General features: G+C 42.1%; 1 protein-coding gene across 1 annotated transcript; it reads left to right on the top strand.

The window, feature by feature from the left end:
• The first annotated feature begins 7 nt into the window (after window positions 1–7).
• TMEM233 (transmembrane protein 233) lies at window positions 8–16,372 on the top strand. The gene is made up of 3 exons (XM_009586270.1): window positions 8–207; window positions 8,322–8,456; window positions 15,893–16,372. The coding sequence occupies exons 1-3, from the start codon at window positions 19–21 to the stop codon at window positions 15,902–15,904; spliced, it is 336 nt and encodes a 111-aa protein (XP_009584565.1). The 5' UTR covers window positions 8–18; the 3' UTR covers window positions 15,905–16,372.
• The last annotated feature ends 1,492 nt before the right edge of the window (window positions 16,373–17,864 follow it).

The raw sequence follows: 17,864 nt of genomic DNA, 5'->3' as shown, positions 1-17,864 counted from the left end.
CCGCCGCGCCGCAGCCCCATGTCCGCGCTCCCCACCGGTGCCGACATCAAGAGGGCTCTGGAGAACAGCCCCGAGACCAACATCGAGGATGAGCTGCCCGACGGGCCGCCGCAGCCGCGGCCCAAGAGCTACCTGCTCCTCAGCATCCTCGCCTGCTTCTGTCCCGCTTATCCTGTCAACATCGTCGCCTTCGTCTTCGCCGTCATGGTGAGTAGCACCTACTGGGTGCCCAGGCGACCTTCGGCTTGGGGTGGGTGTTTGGCGGGGCGACTTGCGGCTCTCCGCGCCGGCCCAGCCGGGACCTGCAGGAGCAAAGCGGGGCTGCAGGAGCCGTCAGGGTAACGGGCATCTAGCCGCCTTTTTAACCACTTGTGCCCGGTGCGTGTGGACAAAGTTAGATGAGGCAGTGAGCCTGAGAGCATCAGCGGCTCGGTCAGGGTGTCCACTTAGCTATCCCAGCAGCAGATATAAAATGTGGAGTTAAAGGCAGTTCAAATCAAGTTTTCAGTGTTAGGCTATATAAGGAGGGAAGTTTATCCCAATTAATAGGATTTGTTGCATCAACTAACTTGCATACTGAATTGGACGTAGTATCTTTGTGTGAAAGTGGCAACTGGGGAGCAGAAATCAGGTTTGCAAAGGAAAAGGTGTGGTTTCTACTTCAGTTAATCAAATATGATAGAAATGCCTTTTTTCCAGTAAACAGGTTCTTTAGCCTGATACCAACTATTTGCTAGAATAATACAGACAACAATAATGATTGTAGGTTGTTGGCAAAAACCCTCATAAAGTTGAATATCGAGTACACCGAGAGAACAGCCTTAGTCCTACAAACTGTGATTGATTTGCATAGTCGTTAACAATCCAGCAATCCCGTTAACTTCAAAGGGATTGTTAGAACAGAATCTTCTTTGAGTTAGAAGTTGCAGAGTCAGATCCAGACTTTTCTAATAGGATACATGATCAGTGTAATCAGTAATACTGCGATGTATTTCTGTTTAGGAGCTGAAAAGGGTTTAAAACATGTTGTGTATTTTCATCCTTTTCTCTGACAGCCAGGCTGAAAAGGTAAGTAAAAATATAGTTGTTTCTTTTTGCAATTAAGTATAACTGCCTATATCTAAAATATACTAAAGCATACTCTTTTAAAACTAGTAAGATTGATCAGAAATCATACCTAATATTGGGATACATGCTTAAGCTTGGAAATTACTTAAAGGAGCTATTCTAAAGCCATCTTCACAACCTTTTTTGTCCAGATAAGTATTAGCTGTCATTTTATTTTTTTTCTATGTGTTTATTTTCTTTGTTGTTAATTTAACTATACAATATGCTCTTTTCCTTGGGTTGAGAAGATTTGGTTCTGCTGGTACACAGCATCCTTTGTGTATGTGGACACTTAGGGTGCTATATAAAGTAATGAGAGCTGATGATCTGGGGCTGTGAGCATCTGTTCACTGTGACAGTGCTTTCACCAAAGCACTGGGGCTGCGCGAAGTTAACTGTCAAGGACAGAATTTGGCCTCTAAAGATTTTTGCACCCCATATGGAGAAATCTCCACCCACGCCCTAGCTGAAGTTCATGCAGGCTTTTGGAATCAGGCTTAAGTAACTGTCACCAGGGGATATGTAGAAACCAGGGTGGGAAGAGCATTTCCTGAATGCTAAAGAGTCTGTGCAGGTCTCAGCTGCCCACTCCCGTGAAGGGGGGAAACAAAAACCAAACCAGTCATCTCCACTGTATGTGAATGCCTTCTGTTTCAGCATCATTCTTACCTAAAACCTCTCCTTTTCCATGAAAATAACATGTCCAACTTCTTTTCCACAGGCTGATTCCCCTGCCTTTGGAGCTGCAACCTGTAACTGCTCCATTAACCTCAACTCCAGGTTCTGCATTTTAACCTATGCTGGTATTATTTCCACTTCTGCTGGGATCTATGTTCTCCCTCTCTTTCTCAGCTTGTTTCCTAGCGTTGCTAAGGGTTGACACTGAGATACAAGAGTGGGTTCTTTTCTTACAGAAGATACCTTCATAGTCCGCAGAGCTTGCCTGAGATCTTGTGTCAGAAGAGGTAAAGACCCATAAAAGTGAAGTTCTTTATAAATTTCCACTTCCTAGAATGGGCCTGGAAGGAAAAGTCCTGTCGGCTTCTAGAGGGGCATGGTTCAGCACCCTGTTTGCCTGTGTCATGTCCTCCTTAAGTGTTCTCAATTCAGACAATGTTTTCACTCTAAAAGTAGAGTCTGGGCTCTAACACACCCCTGAATTAAATGACAGATTTGTCTTCAGTCTCTTCTGCTGCCCCATTTACAACTCCAGCACTGGTTTCCTCACTTCTTTCTCACCTTTGGGGGCACAAACCTTACCATTTCAGATCTTACCTCCTTGATTACGTTTTTAGAATCGACCTCTTCTAATTTCTCCCTATTGTGATAATAACCTTTTCTTGTTCCTTACCTCCTTTGCGAAAGAAATGTTTCTCATGACAGGTAAGAGGATAGCTGGTAGAATGAATGCTTAATGGCATCAGTGTGTTCATATAGTGGTATTACAAGAGCAGCCCCCTCAAACTAGTTGCTGGTCACTTGCAGGTGTGAGGGTTGCTTGGCACTTTTAACAAATGGAGATCTGTCTTCCCCAGGGTCCTGGCCAGAACTCCTGGCTGTAGGATTACTGTTCTCCTCAGTACTCTTCTGCAGTTCCAGCCAGATGCTGTCAGTTCTCCTGCTTCCTGTTGCTTCTAGTAGCTATATCATGTTGCTGTATGATTAGTTGGCTCACTCAACCCCAGAGGTGCCTCACTCAGATTTTCCTTATTCTTTCTCACATAGGTGAAACCACAGGCATCGGGGCAGGAGTGTGGGGTGCAGTACCAAGTCAGGAGGCTCATGTGACAGAAGAGACTTCTCTGGTGCAAGGCTGTGGCTAGGCAGTGTGTCACTGAGCTCTTTGGCTCGTTGTCTGCGGTTGTGTCTTTTCCCCCTGTTGTGAACCCAAAGAGCACTTAGCTGGCAGTGAACTGGCAGTTGTGTCTGCGAACTGGCTCAGGTGGACTGGCTGTATCTGACTCATGGCATCAGAGCTAGAGGGAGGCTTTGGGACAACTCTGAAAAATGAATCGGTTGGGTATCTCTAATACCAGCACTGAGGTCTGATAGTTGAACAAACTGTTGGCCTTTCTCAGTACAGCACCTTCAGTTGTCTTTATTTCAAAGATCTGTATGTCAGACTAGTCATCTGATTCCACAGGGCCTTAGATTTGTAACAATTTCAAAACAGTCTCTCAAAAGCTATTTCTCCCTGATTGTTTGCTCCTAACTCCCTCTTTATGTTGACACATTTCTGTTTAATCATTTGCATGTTTCAAACAACATATGTGGTCAAGCTGTGACAATCTTGGCTCATCTGCCTCTGATAGTAACAAGTTCTTTGACTGCATTTGTTACCCTTGCATTCAGATGCCTTGTCTGTATATTAGTTTCCCTAAGCAGAAACAATGAGCAAGAGGGTGGTAGAAGTCATGGGAGAGCAAAGCATGGAACTTGCTTTCTGAGGGGGTCACCTCTTCTAATTGGGATCCTAAAGAGCCATGTACAGTGTGTTGGCTTTGGACAGGTCAGTGACTAGCATAGTGACCAGTGTTCTGGTACAGCTGTACTTCTCTTTAGTTGGAAAATTTATTTGCAAAGTTTATTATTTATACAGCTTGGTTTTTAAGTAGCTTGTACGTACCTGGACATCTAATACCATATGGGACAGCCTGTAGCTACTTCAGAAGTATTAAACAAGAAGGCTCAGCAGCTGTTCTTAAGCATTTTGCATGGCCCTTGTCTTTGCAAACTGGTAAGCTTTTCTCTTTCAACCTGTCCCCAGAGATACAGAAGTCCAGCGTTTGTTTGCATGCTGCTATACAGCCTGCAGAGCAAACTCCCCTTGCATTGTGTCCTGCTCATCACCTGCCTGTTCCATTTGCCAAAAAGCAGAGATCAAGCCTGGTTCTGAATTGCTCCCTGAGTCCCCCCTCTTTTTTGTCCTTCCCTGTACGTTGTTCTCATGGTGAGGAGTCATACTGAGCCAGCGTGTCTCGTTCTTCCTTTGATCTGAACTAGAGAGAATGTCTCATTTCCAGGCACAGCCATATAAGGTTTGTTACAGCCTGGCTCATGGAAAGCATAGAAAATGTTGATCAGAGAACCTCAGTCTGGTCTGCCCACATTTGTAAGACACGTAGAGGAGGATTTCTGAAGTAATGCAGTACTCTTTCTGCTTTGGCTATAAACGGTGCTCTGGGAATGTGGAACAGAAAACGCACATTATAAAGGGATTAATAGTTTGTAGCTAATTGAGCAAATTTCTGTTCATATGAGGTTAAGTAACTTCATTGTTGAACTGAGAATATCTTTTATAAATAGATGTGTGTGAACCTGGTGAAGTCACTGAGATTGCTCAAGTAAATAAGCAGCTGCGGAACTGTGGCTTTAATTTAGTTTATGACTTCATAGTGAGCGAGGTATTAGAAACCTGAGAAATCGTATGGTATTAGGTTGAAAATGGCTAAAATTTGTTTTAAAAGTTGGACAGACCAAACGTTGCATACAGATGCTGTATTCTGTATATATTGCCTAGCCCTTGGAAATAAACAGATGTAACGTTTAAGTTAATGTTGTCTATGTCTAACGTTGAAAACTGGAAGCTTGATCGAAGGGCCCTTTGAAGCAAATGGAAATAAATTAATTTCAAAGAGCTTTGCCTCGGACCCCAACCACTCCCCCAAACCTCTTATTTTTTCTTGAATGCTAAGTTATGCCATTTAATTTAAACCTCTTAATAAAGAAACTGTTGTCTCTTCCTTGTCTGTCCCAAATCCTCCTCTTTGTCATTAATGCTGTTTTCCTCCTCTTCATCGTGGATTTATATTAAAATGGCATAATTTATTAAAGTGCACAGGGTGAATTATTTATGCGGTACCTGCAGAAAATCACATGGACGTTCTCCAGACTTCCTAAATACATTAGTAAAATTGCACAGAAGTGCAAGCTTGTGCTGCCATGTCTTGCTTACAGCTCTGTCTTAGTCTTGAGATGACCACATGTATGGGCAACTGAGTTTAGAGTGTTTGCAGGACCACTCTCTAGATGTCATGGAAAGTGAGCCCTTTGATGGGTGGGGAGAACAAAGTCAGGGCTGGAGTGTCAGTGATGCTTCTCCATGTTTCTCCCTGTAAACACAGTCACATTTATAGTTGCTGACAGAGGCAGGAGGAGTCAGCCTGCTCAAGACTAAGCCAAGCAGTGTTTCTTCTGATACTCCTTTTATTGACCTTCCCGAATGTATTTTGAGAAAACCTAAGAAAGCTTTTCTCCTGTAGACGGGACTGCTCAGGAAAACAGTGGAGTAACTTAGGTGAGAGGAACTGTGCCAGCCACCCTTTGTAACAGGAGGCCGCACTGGTGAAGAATCAGAGGTGACATCATCCTATTTGATTGTGTGTTTGTGTCTGTCTCTCATTTCCATCTCTTCCTTCTTTCCCCCCTATATCCTTTAAGGCCACTAGCCAACATCAATGAAATTTGACAGCAGAGCAGTGGTATTAACGGTATTCTTTAGGGAAAAAAATATAGAGAAATGTTTAGGCATGTAGCCTTCCAGGAAGAGAAAAAAAGTATCAGTGCTCTCTTTAAGGGCAAGAGTGCATCAACAGCTCAGCCTTTCTTAGACACCAGAGAATAAGTACCTGCACTTATCCTTGAGATGCAATTCTAAGAATATAGGCTTCATTGCTTTGGGACTGTCTTGGCACGAGTGATCTTACTGCAGAGCTAACACCAAGGATGCATCTAGCCCATTAACTTCCGTGTGCTCACTAATCGACAGAACACACGCAGATAATGTCCCTAATTATTTTTCTGCTTGGGAAGAAAGGCTCTGCAACAATGCTTGGTATCTGCTGAAGTTCATTCCTTTCCTGCTCTCCACAGTCTCAGAACTTTGACAAGTATCAGTGAAGAAAGGCTGAGAGAGTTGGGGTTGTTCAGCCTGGAGAAGAGAAGGCTCTGGGGAGACCTTATTGCAGCCTTTCAGTACTTAAAGGGGGCAAGAAAGATGGGGACAAGCTTTTTAGCACACAACAGTGAGACAGGACAAGGGGTAATGGTTTTAAACTAAGAGAGGGTAGATTTAGACTAGATACAAGGAAGAATTTTTTTACAATGAGGGTAGTGAAACACTGGCACAGGTTGCCCAGAGAGGTGGTGGGTGCCCCATCCCTGGACACATTCAAGGTCAGGTTGGACGGGGCTCTGAGCAACCTGATGTAGTTGAAGGTGTCCCTGCCCATGGTAGGAGGGTTGGACTAGATGACCTTTAAAGGACCCTTCCAACCCAAACTATTCTATGATTCTGTGAACTTCACCCTGTTGAATTAGCTGTTGTTCTGTCTTTGCTACAAAAAGCGATTCATAACTAAAGCACTTTTGTTATAATACTTGGTGATACCTCATGCAGTCATTTTCTAAAGACTACCTGAATTATTTAGTCCACAGAACAGTTAATTTGATCAGGTCCCCGTACTTCTCCCCCTGCACCTCCCATTTCTGGGATACTTCCTGGAATACTCATGAGATACTGAAGAACAGGTTATGACTAACCTGATTCCCTGAGGAAGTATGCTGAGATAGTTCAATAGTGCAATCTGATAAAGAAATCTGGTTTATGAACTCAAATTCTCCTGATCTTGCAAAATAATTCTTAGTATAATACTCCTTTTTAAAATTCTTCGATAGCATCTTATTCTTGGCAAAAAGTTACTACAAACTGTGTTAGACTCATGTACTAGAATACTTCAGTGTCCTTCACTGAATCTTTTCTTTTAAAAATATGGTCTGGTTAAAAGAATAATTCAGAAAATTCTACAGTCTGTCTCAAAAAAGACTAGAAGATCAGAGTGGTTCTATCACACCTTGCAATCTCTGCATGTAAAGAATATAAAACATCTGCTAAATCATGGGTGGATAGAGATAAACTCAAGTCTGTTGACATAATATCCGTATGCGTGATGCACACCTCAGGATGTATATGATAATAATTATCAGTGTGTTCCAAAAATGCAAAGGGACAGAATTTCTAGCCCATGAAGATGGCACTCAGATGTTTTGTTCAGATGATCTATGTTTCATTGTTTTGGTTTTTTTTCTACCACAAGCAAACTACCTATTAATTCTTCAAACTTTGTTGTGAAAAGTAAAACATTGGAAAAATAGGAAATTAGTAAGCTGCTTTTAAGAAGTTTTCCTGAGGCTTTCTGTAAAAATGCAGCCTATTTATGCTCCTTTTCATGGTCCTATAAAGTGTAAGAGTTGTCCCGATCCAATGTCGGGAGAGGTTTCGATATGATCCCAAGAGCGAGGTTAAGACACAAACGAGGTCAAGTGCCACATACCCTAAACAACTTTTTATTATCAAAAGTAAAAATTAGTAGCGACAGGATAGATCAGAACAAAGATAGAAATCAAGCAAGCATTCGGAATAGAGTTGCAAGAATAGTCACCACCGTGGATCCGCAGCGTCCCGGGGGTCCAAGTCTTTCAGCGTTTCGGCAGTGGGCGGTCGCAGCAGGGTCCCCGGTCGGCGACGCGTGCCAGGCTAGTCTTGGCGGTCCCTTTTATTCCTGTTCAAGGGCTGTAGTTTCCATGGCAACGGCACATTGCTACATTCCTGTGCTCAACTGAGTCTTGCACACAGCGCAGCCCCTGCAAACCGGAGGTCTCCGTGGCCTTGCAAGCTGCTCTTACCGTATTCAGAGCAATCTTTGAGACAAGTGTTCTACAGTTCAGTCTCTCACACGTATTCAGAGGATATTTTGCTTAGATAAGCAATCTTTGAGATTAACGTTCTACAGTTCAGTCTCTCACAAGAGTGTATTTCACTGCTAGTGAAGTGGCTAACTAACAGTTCACATATACTACAAAAATAAAAGCCACTGATTTATGTAAGTGGGTGGAGTAGAGTTGATTTGACAGCTCGTATGCTGGTGTGTACAAGAAAACTCATCATACGAATATAGACTCGCCACTGAAAATAAAAGAACTGTAGTTGCAATGACATGTACTGAAAATGAGTGGAACGGAAAACTGGACTCCCTGCTTACCTTGGACTGTCAGCAGTAGATGTTTATTTTTACAAAGCAAATCACCATTTTCTGAAGTCCTTTCTTCCAGTACCAACGTGCACAGAACTTAATGTTAGTTCAAAGCAGTCACACTGGTTTGTGTACAGATTTCTGTTTAAAAAGTGTCACAAACGCTCTGTTTCTCTTCTACAGGCTTTAAACAGTTATAATCAAGGAGATATAGAAGGGTCAAAAAGACTGGGTCGCAATGCGCTGTGGGTTGCTGTTGCATCAATTATCATTGGCCTTGTCATCATTGGAATCTACTGCGTAGTTCATTTCACAACGGTAAGTAAAATGCTACTAGTTCCAATGCAAGCAGTTCTTCTTTGTGCACAGGCTTCAGAATAAGAAACTAAAGATTGTCAGAACTATCTACTAATGTTAAAATTTAGGGATGCATGCATGTTTTCCAAAAGAACAATTTTTACTTACTTTGTAATTTAGAAAATTCTATTGCCTGTGGTTAAATGCAAAAGACTGTGTCTTAGCAGCAGTGGATTTTCTGAAAACTCTTGCAGCTCCCATAGGTTTTTCCAATTTAGGCCCCTTGCTTTTTGCTTTTTCTGCCCCTCAGTTTCACCATCTGCAAGGCCAAGTGCATAGAGATCCCTAGGTTTCAGGTAATAGACTCCCCAGGTGCTAATTTTAAGTCTCATAATCTGTCCAATATATCTTTTACCTTTGCAAGGCAAAGACGACAGTCAATTACTATTTTACTGCAGGGAAGTTAGTGGAGATGGGGTCCATTTCTGTAGGATGTTATTTGATGGTGCCCCAGAATCAGAAGCTTGCTGTATATATATTAATTCCCCATGCATTTTGCAAGCATGAATCTCTCTTTGGTTCAGCTTGCGTTCAGTTTGTTCAGCGCTCACAGATTTAAAACCAAGCCACTTCAGGCTGGCTGTGCCAAGTTTGTAATTGGCAGCAGCAGTAAATTCCTCTGTTTGCTTCTACTACCTCACTCATCATTTCTCAGACAAGGATAGCAGCTCAATATTTTTTTTTTAAGTAGGAGGAGAGAAGGGGCAGCATGAGGAGTGGCAGACAACACTGACCTGAAGCATTCACATTAACCAGGGCACACTACCTACATTTAGTTGTAGTCAACATTTCACTTCTACAGTAGGATCCTGTGTGCTGAATGGGTGAATGCTTCTTTGTGCCCACCGCCAGATATTAGTGGTAGTTAGCACTTTACATCTAGCTACTATTTGTAAGCACCTCTCTCTCCCCTACCCTTAAGGAAGTAAGCAGCAGTAAATCAGTATAATATGACTTTATGTTTTTTTCTTAAGTTTTGTCTTTTAAGGATTTTTTAAATTAGTTTTCGTTTGGGTTTTTTTCTAAGAGAAAAATCTCTGTTAGATGGAAGCATTCCCAGGTGCCTAGGAACCCTCAGCACACTGCTGGGATATTAATTTCTGTACTCGGTGAGTAATTTCCATAAAGGTCTCTTAGCCAAATGGTACCTTGAGTTTTGTGAGGACTCAAGATTTACTGGATTCACCCTGCTCTCTGGCGTTCCAGTCTCTTCACTACTCCCCTTCTCCCTCTCACCTGTCACCCTCCAAAGAGCCCTTGCTTCTAAGAAAGTGTTTGATGGGAGCAACAATCATCTTTATTCTTCTGATGTGAAAATGAGTGAACAGGAGCACCCAACTGGCCATTCCACCCTCCATGCTTACCTGAGTCTCCTTTGTTACCTTACTCCTGGACATCTGTATTTCATGCTAAATTGTCTTTGAGGTTGACATGCCACTGGTGTGGATGACATTGCATGCTCCATGCAGTTCTCTCACATCCATTTGTACCTAGGTCATGATTATTTACTAACAACCAATTGTACTCTGCCAATGTGAAGCGAGTGTAAAGTACTTCTATGCTAACTTTAATATATACGCTCAGTAAGATAGTACAAAATAGCCTTAATAGAATACTTTGACAGTCAGCCCTGTAACTGATTTATTTGATGACCATTAGGTACAGATTTGATGTTTACGTGACCTACACATGCATTTTTCCTGAAAGTTAATTTAGACTTCAGCAATATGTATGAAAAGCTTGACTCTTCCAGGATGCATTACTGTGTGTTTTATCCGTGTGAAATTCATCAGCTACCATGTTACCCAGTTGCTCCTGCTGACATTCCTTGTGGCTTCTTTTGGTCTTCAAAGGATAACAAGTCTTATTGCAAATTATCATTGGGAGTACCCCCTTGTATTCTGCTTCCATATTCTTATGTATCACTCCCTAGAGCTTCTTGTTTACCATCCTACATCCCATTTCTAATCTGTGTTAGTACTTTATCTGTTCTCCCATGGTTGCTAGAGCTTCTCACAGAGGGTGTTACTTGAGTTACAAAGAGTGTTACCCTTTGACAAATTTCAAAACTAGCTCGTTCTGATTTATCCGTGGTTCTGCTGATGGTATCAAAGATGCAAGGTGTAATGAGTTTGAGGGCTGAATGAGCCTCGGAAGTTCTTCCACAACGTCCCAGGTCTGTGCTTCTGGAAAGCAACAAACCTGAGACGTCCAAGTCAGGTTGGCAGGAGGGAATCTCTATCAATTGTTACGCAACTTTTCCTCTTGGTACAGAAACTTGGTTCAGGCTCATCTGGCTCTGAAGTCTCCTTCAAAACAATTCACCTTCTCCCAGGGGGCTGGCTATGCATGATCTGCAGACCAAGAAGGAACCTTCCTTCTTCTGCCAGAAGTCACAAACTTCAGACCTTCCCCATCATGGAAGTCTCCATTTAGTTATTTTTCAGTTATTAGTCGTTCATCCTTTGCTTTGTGGAGCTCAGGCACTTCCCTACCCAAAGTCTCTGTGAAGACCCGTTGGTCTCCTGTTTGTACACCCTGATGGTCTGCAGTCTGCTCACCTCTCCTGAAGCCCTTTTCCCTGGAGACTTAGTGCTTCAGTCAGAGTACAGCTCCCACCAGAGAGGCCACAAACATCTCAGCCCCAAAGACAGTCAGCAGGCACTCCCTGCAGCTGCAACCTGGACAGCTACATCCTCCTTCCAAAGCTCCATCTAGGTCAAAGCATCCCATATGCCAGGCAGTTGCTCCACCACTTTTGGGGACTGTGCCCTGTGGCTTATCAATACCACTGTTGCACAGTCCCAAGCAGTCCCCTGTTGTCTTCAACAGAGTTTCTGGGTCCCCTGTGCAAACTCACAACTTAATTGCTAAAAACCTTCTTTGCCGCGCTTGAGCATCTCTCATTGAAACCACTGCAAATTGAACACTCAAATACTTCTCCATCTCCGGACCCAGATTCCTTCAGCATTCACCGGAAAGTAATTTTATTTGGTTCTAGAAGACCAGTTCAATGATGTCAGTGCCTAACTTTCTGAATTTCAGTAGCCTCTGAGTATCAAAACTCACATGCCCTATTAAAAATTCCAACCAAAGTTATCCATTTGTTCCCACATCTCCTCTTCTGGCTTTTCAGTACCCAAACCTATTATGTGTTCTGTCTTTCTTAGGAAAGGGGTTAAGTCCTGTGCTTTAAGCAGAGCTGAGGAGAGCTCCCGTGGTACTCCACATGCCTCAGCCAGGAGAAAAACGTCTAGTCAGGGGTGTTGAGGGTAGACATGGTAGAAGCTGCAGAGGGAGGAAGTGCAAGAAATTCCTGCTTTGAACAAACAGTGACATTATACCCCCAATTATACCCCCAGTAATACTGGTAGACTCGGGAAGAGGAAGACCCATTCACTTTTCAGAAAATTCCTACCTCTGATCCCCAAGCTTCCTTGCATGACTTTTTTGGTTTATTCAGTTGCAGAGCAACGGTAGCACAGGAATTACAGCAGGCGACACCTACATCTGCATGGAAGAAACAGCCTTGACTTTTCATTTTGAAGATTTACTCAGTGCTAAGCCAACTCTGGGCTTCTACTGCTGCCTTGGAGAGCCTCATTTGTCTTTAACACTGGCATGTTATCTTTAGCAAACATACATTAAGATACATAGTGATACATAGATATATATATAGCCTGGAACAGGGCCCACCCAACACTTGGGAACCATCTACCTTCTGCAGTCATGACCCTGAATGTAGACAAGGGGAAGCCGTCACTTGCGTCACTGGAGTTAACAGCCCAGCAATAAAACTTGTCTGTCTTGATGAACGTAAACTGGTGTGTTCCTCGTTATGCTGAGGAATCACTGAGTGTTAAGCCGCAGTGTGTGCTGAATCAGGGCTGTCCCCCGTTCCACACTAGGCCAAATTTATTCTTACTCTATTCTGTAACTTTGACCCTCTCCTGTCCGTTTCTCCTGCGCTCCTACCTTGTCAGTCCTGAATGCTGAATTACACTTACGTGTGTCACCACTGAGTCTAGCCCTGCATATGCGCCCATAGACATGTTGTCCATCAAGAATTGCAGTGAGAAAAGGGACATCTTTGTCTTCCATAAGGAGACATTGCTACGAACTGAAACAGTGCAGAGCTGTGTGCCATAGCCTGCGTGTGGCCTTAATCTGCTGTAGTATGCCTGGTTAGAGAGTAAATGGCAAGATACCTAATGACAGACAACACTGAGTTGTGAACCACATCCTGAATCCTGCTTCTAGTTCTGATGTCCTTGTCTTAAGAAAGATGTGGTATACACACACACACAAAACAAAGAGAAGGGTGGCAAGGTATGAAAAAAACTTTATATGTGGAAAGACAAAATAGACACAATCTCTTTGGAGATTGGGAGAGAAAGACTTAGGAATTGGTAGTTAAAGGCAGCGAAATAAAGAGTGATCGTTTGTTGTCTCTTACGAATGAGGTAAAGAGGCATCAGAGGAAAGCAGCTTTAAACAAGGAGGTACTTTTCCATGTGACATACAGTGCAGTTGTGGGACTTACTCCTTCTGGTTGCTGTGGATACAAAAAATACAAATGATTTGAAACAGCAACAAGTGAAGTTACAAAAAAAAAACTTAAATGCAAAGGTGCAGATGTAATCTCGGGCTCAGAAAGTTTCTAAGCTGCAGATTGCCAGAGCTGGAAGGCAATAAAGGGAGGAATACCACCCTGGACTTAGCCTTTTCTTATACAGTCCCTTTAGGCATTTGTACCATGTCAATGTCAGAGATGGGATGCTGCGAAGATGGCTGTTTGCTCCGACCCAGTACCACTATTCTCATGCTCCTTCATGAAGCCTTTAGCAGCCTTTCTACTGACTGGAATGGATTTGGAGTCAGCCTTCCTGTCTCTTGCTAAGTATTTTGATCAGCAAAAGCTAATAATTTTTTCAGTGAATGAGGGTTCTCCAGTAGTTCACGATCTGTGTTTTCAGAGCAGTCTCCAAATTTTTGGAGCAGATTCCAAATTCTGTTTTGTTTTGCTTTTTGATAACATAGATGCTTTGGTATCTTTGGATTTCATTTGAGTCCCACTGGCAGATTCAGGGAAACATAATCCTGGGCTGGAACCTCCTTAGTTAAGTGAAGGAGACCCCAGGTATCCCAAACCCTGTTCTTAACCCTGGGTTAACATGTCATATTCTACCACGGGAATCATGCATTCTTATTCCATTGCTGGGTTTGCTGCATAGCCTGTTAGTAGTCTGAAACAATACGCAGCTTCTTACAGCATGTACTTTTCGACTGCCTCTAGTGTCTGAGTGACACTTGACAATGCTTTCTCAGGGCAGAACTAGAGCTCACATGAGTTTGGCTTCCCAATTGAGCCACAAAGCATATCATGTAAAGCCCATGTCTTTTGTGCACCTCTAGTGGTTCTCTGCAGTCTAGGCAAGTAGGAGTGAGTCAAGTAGAAATGTGGAGAACTAGTAAGAGGTGTTAGAGTGAAGTAAAGACACAAGCTTTTCTGTAGAGCTCTGACTGACATAGCGACAGTTTTGGTCTGAGGAATGGTAGCCAAAGTATTGAAGGAAAGGAACGCAAGAAAATCCTGCCAGTGGACCAGTGTCCAAGACTTTTTTCATTCACATCAGAAGTTCATTGTCTTTGTTTATCTTGAACCCCAGGGCCACAGGCAGGGTAGAATTATCTTCTGGTAATAACTTATGTGAGAAGGGTAGTCGTGCTTGGTGACTTTGGAATTTCATACAAACCATTACGATATTTTAATGCTTTCATAGAGGAGTCTGAACTTCTGACCCCTTCTTTAATCTCACTTGATCTAGAACTTCACCCCAAGGAAGTCACAGAAATACCGCCTGTCAGCGTGGCTTTGTAGGAAGACAGAGAGACAGCCAGGCTGTGCAGAAAGTACCAGCTTATACTGTTTCATGATCAGTAGGGTCTTAAATCAAGCATATGTGCAGTAATGCAACATTGGTAATTACTGGTAGAAGGAAAAGGAGTAAGCATTTAGGCTGTGTACCAGGGACAGATGTATACATATATTTTTCTTACTAAGTTGTAAATAATTTTTCAGTAGGAAAAGCATGCAAGATTATTTTTCATATCTCTGCTGTCCCCTTCCTGAGGCTCTTAAAAGCCTTTGCAGCCATTTCACTGAGTGACTGTCTCTCTTTCAGAAACAGAATAAACTGAGGGCCAGCCTGATGACAGGAATTACACAGCCAGCCTCCCAATCTTCACATTGCCAATCCTGTTCTCTGTACCTTACCATAGAAAAAAAGTCCCATAAGCTTTTTGCTGCAGGGATTGACCTGCCAGTAACTGGTAGAGCACAAAGATTGAAGTCAGGGCATTCCTATTGTCTTTTACCGACATTAATTCTTGGTGTCCACCTAGCCAATGAGCTCATACTGCTGCTTTTCTATCAGTAAAGGCCCTAACTGATTATCTGCTTGATAGCCTGCCTCTTCTTACTGGATTTGTAAAACTGTACGAGCTTAAAATCCTCTACCTGTCTCAAACGTGTTCAGTCAGCTCAGAGGCTGAGTAGTCGGCAGACATGTAGATGCACAGAGGCAATGTGATTACATCAGCCTAATTTCCTTAGCAAACCACATTAAAAATTCTGGTCCAGTTGTTTCATCTGTGCATGGAGGAAATGTCCCCACAATAGATTCTGCCTGTTGGAGTCCTGAGTAGCATCCAAGAGACAATCAACAAAGGAGTTAATGCTGTCTGCAGGATATGTTTACTGTTTAATGCCTCATGTCCTAGATCCCTCTTTAAGGAGCTGCTAAAAGGTAGCTGCTTAACAGAAAAGGTATCTCAGGACTGCAGCAGAGAGCCCAGCATCCAGGGACAAGCCAGTGAGATCGGTACATTCATGCGTAATGTCTGAGACCTACCCCCAATGCAAGAATTTGAGGGAATTTCTCAGATCTTTCCTCTCCTAACACAGATGCACAAGAGAAGTTACCCAGCCCTTTTACAATCTCTGTCATGTATTGCTGATACACCAAGTTGTCTACTGCTGAAAGTATTGTTCTTGCCTGTTTTATGTACCACTTCAAGGAAGCAGAGATGCTGTTGACCTCATGAAACTTTGTCAAATAAGAGCCCATTTCCTGGCAATGAAAGATCCTAACTTGCATTGATTCAGGTAACCCAGTTTAAAAATTCAGTTCAGATTGACAGATGACCATTAGAAACTTAGCTCTTTGATTCAAAACTGTATTGAACCACTAATCTAGAGGGATGTTTGTTAAGAGAACAAGTACCACTAATGTGGCATAATGTATCCATTAGATCTGTAGAATTAATAATTTAAACTCACAAGGCAAACTCTGTCTTTTCCTCCTTTAAAAATACGTATTTCTGTGTCCTTGCAGCATGCTATTTGAAGACCAGGACTGCACTTGGAGGATATCATCATGTAAATCTCAGGAGGGGAAAAAGAAGAGAAGGAAACCCTTCATTCCAGACTGTTAGATTTGACCCTACAAGTCTGCAGAGGCATGTTGCTGGTGGATGAACTGATAGTCCAGTTAGTTAATCGGCATGGCGTGACCAGGTTTTCAAAATTATTTATTTATAAGGAATCTCAGTATAAAGCAGCATTTTCTCTTTTACCCTAATGTATAATGAGATCTTGCCCTAACAACTCCATTTTCTTTCTCATTTACATGGAATGTATGCTGGATCCACGATGTTCCCTGGCTGACCCTAGCCAGACAAAGCCAACTTATCTAGACTGTTTATAGTGCACAGTGTAAGATTTGATGCACAGCCTGCTGAAGCTAGTAGAAGAACTCCTGTTGCCTTCAGTGGGTTTTGGATCAGGCCATTAAGGATGTTTTTTTATTTCTTTAAAATAGTCTCAACACAATCGTAACCATGGGTTTATGATTTTATCCTGCTATGTGATTTTCTAATGCTGTGGGCGTACTCTGACTCAGCAGCTGCTTTCTTCTGTCATCCTCAGCTTTTAGGTCTTTCCTTTGGATTTTTAACCACCTGGGACCGATTTCAATCACTTGATTATTAAGAGACACTCTTCTTCCATAGCATCCATATTTTTCTTAATGATTCTTTTTTTGTTTTGTTGTCTTTCATTGTTGAACTCCCTTGACTTAGCTCCAGTCCTTCATTAAAGTTGCACTGATCATATTTTCCTCTTTAAACTTCACGTATGTAAAAAGTTTCTGGTTTTTTTATCTGACAAAAGATCTTCTTTTTAAATAGATGTTCTTCTTCATCCCTTTGTTATTGTTCCTCTAGCAAGTCACATAGTTTCATTGTGTTCTGCTTTGTTCATGTCTTTTTTCATTTAGTTCATCCTCTCATCTTGCTATGAATAGTCTATATATCAATGCAGTTAGGGATGGACAGGCTTTTGTACCCTTATGGACAGTACCTAGACTCTTGCCCAAGATACTACTCGGTGAACAGCCTTAGATTACAGAATTGATAGCCTCTAAATTACTGCATTCTTGATACCTTATGAAAACTTAGCATGGGACAGCTGTTTTTGATTAGCTGAACACTCATTGAAACAATATATTTGTTTTGTCGCTCAAATATTCCATGTTAAAAGGAGTAAACTCTGGTGAGCATTAAGACAGATGGCTACATCTTCAGTGGTTGTTGCTCCATTTGCTTTAATTGTTACTACATCTTCAAGCAAGCTATGCCAACTTACACTTACTCTCCTTGCACTAACATAAATCTGGACTGACTACCCAGAAATGCATGGGAGTTTTGCAGGTACAAGTGAGAAAAAAATCATGCCTGGCAGGAGTACAACTATCTATTAAAAATAATAATAATCTCCCAGAAACCTTTACCTGTTAAAGCATATGCCTGGAAGTAGCATGTATTTTCTGTGCCTTGATATTATACTTTTAATGTGCTTTTTTGCTTTTCTTTCTGCCAAATTCTGTTTTTCATTGAAGTCAGTGATGCATCGTCTATCCTTAATTACTCCAGTATAAAAACTTCATGAACACTGGTGAAATCGGTTGATTTCTTCAGCATTTACACTGATCGAATTTGTCCACATGGGAATTTTGCCACTGATTTTGATGATCCCAAGAATTGGCTGTTCTGTGAACTCCTCTTTGGTTTTTTAATACTATATCAATGGTCTGATGTGTCTTGTGGGACTTTTAGTAGCTTGCCATATTATCAGATATGATAGAACTGTCATTGAGAAGTGGAATAAAATTACTTTTAATTCATGTCCATTCTGGTATGTGGGAAGTGTCTTTCCTAAGTTTTATTGCCTCTTCTATTTTAAAGAGTAATATCCCTTTTTCTAACCCCTTGGACAGTTTCAGAATAAAATGAATCAAAGCAAAACCA

This window comes from Fulmarus glacialis, unplaced genomic scaffold (assembly GCF_000690835.1).
Source record: "Fulmarus glacialis isolate BGI_N327 unplaced genomic scaffold, ASM69083v1 scaffold49659, whole genome shotgun sequence".
Classification (NCBI taxonomy): domain Eukaryota; kingdom Metazoa; phylum Chordata; class Aves; order Procellariiformes; family Procellariidae; genus Fulmarus; species Fulmarus glacialis.
This window is presented reverse-complemented; position numbering and strand designations above follow the sequence as displayed.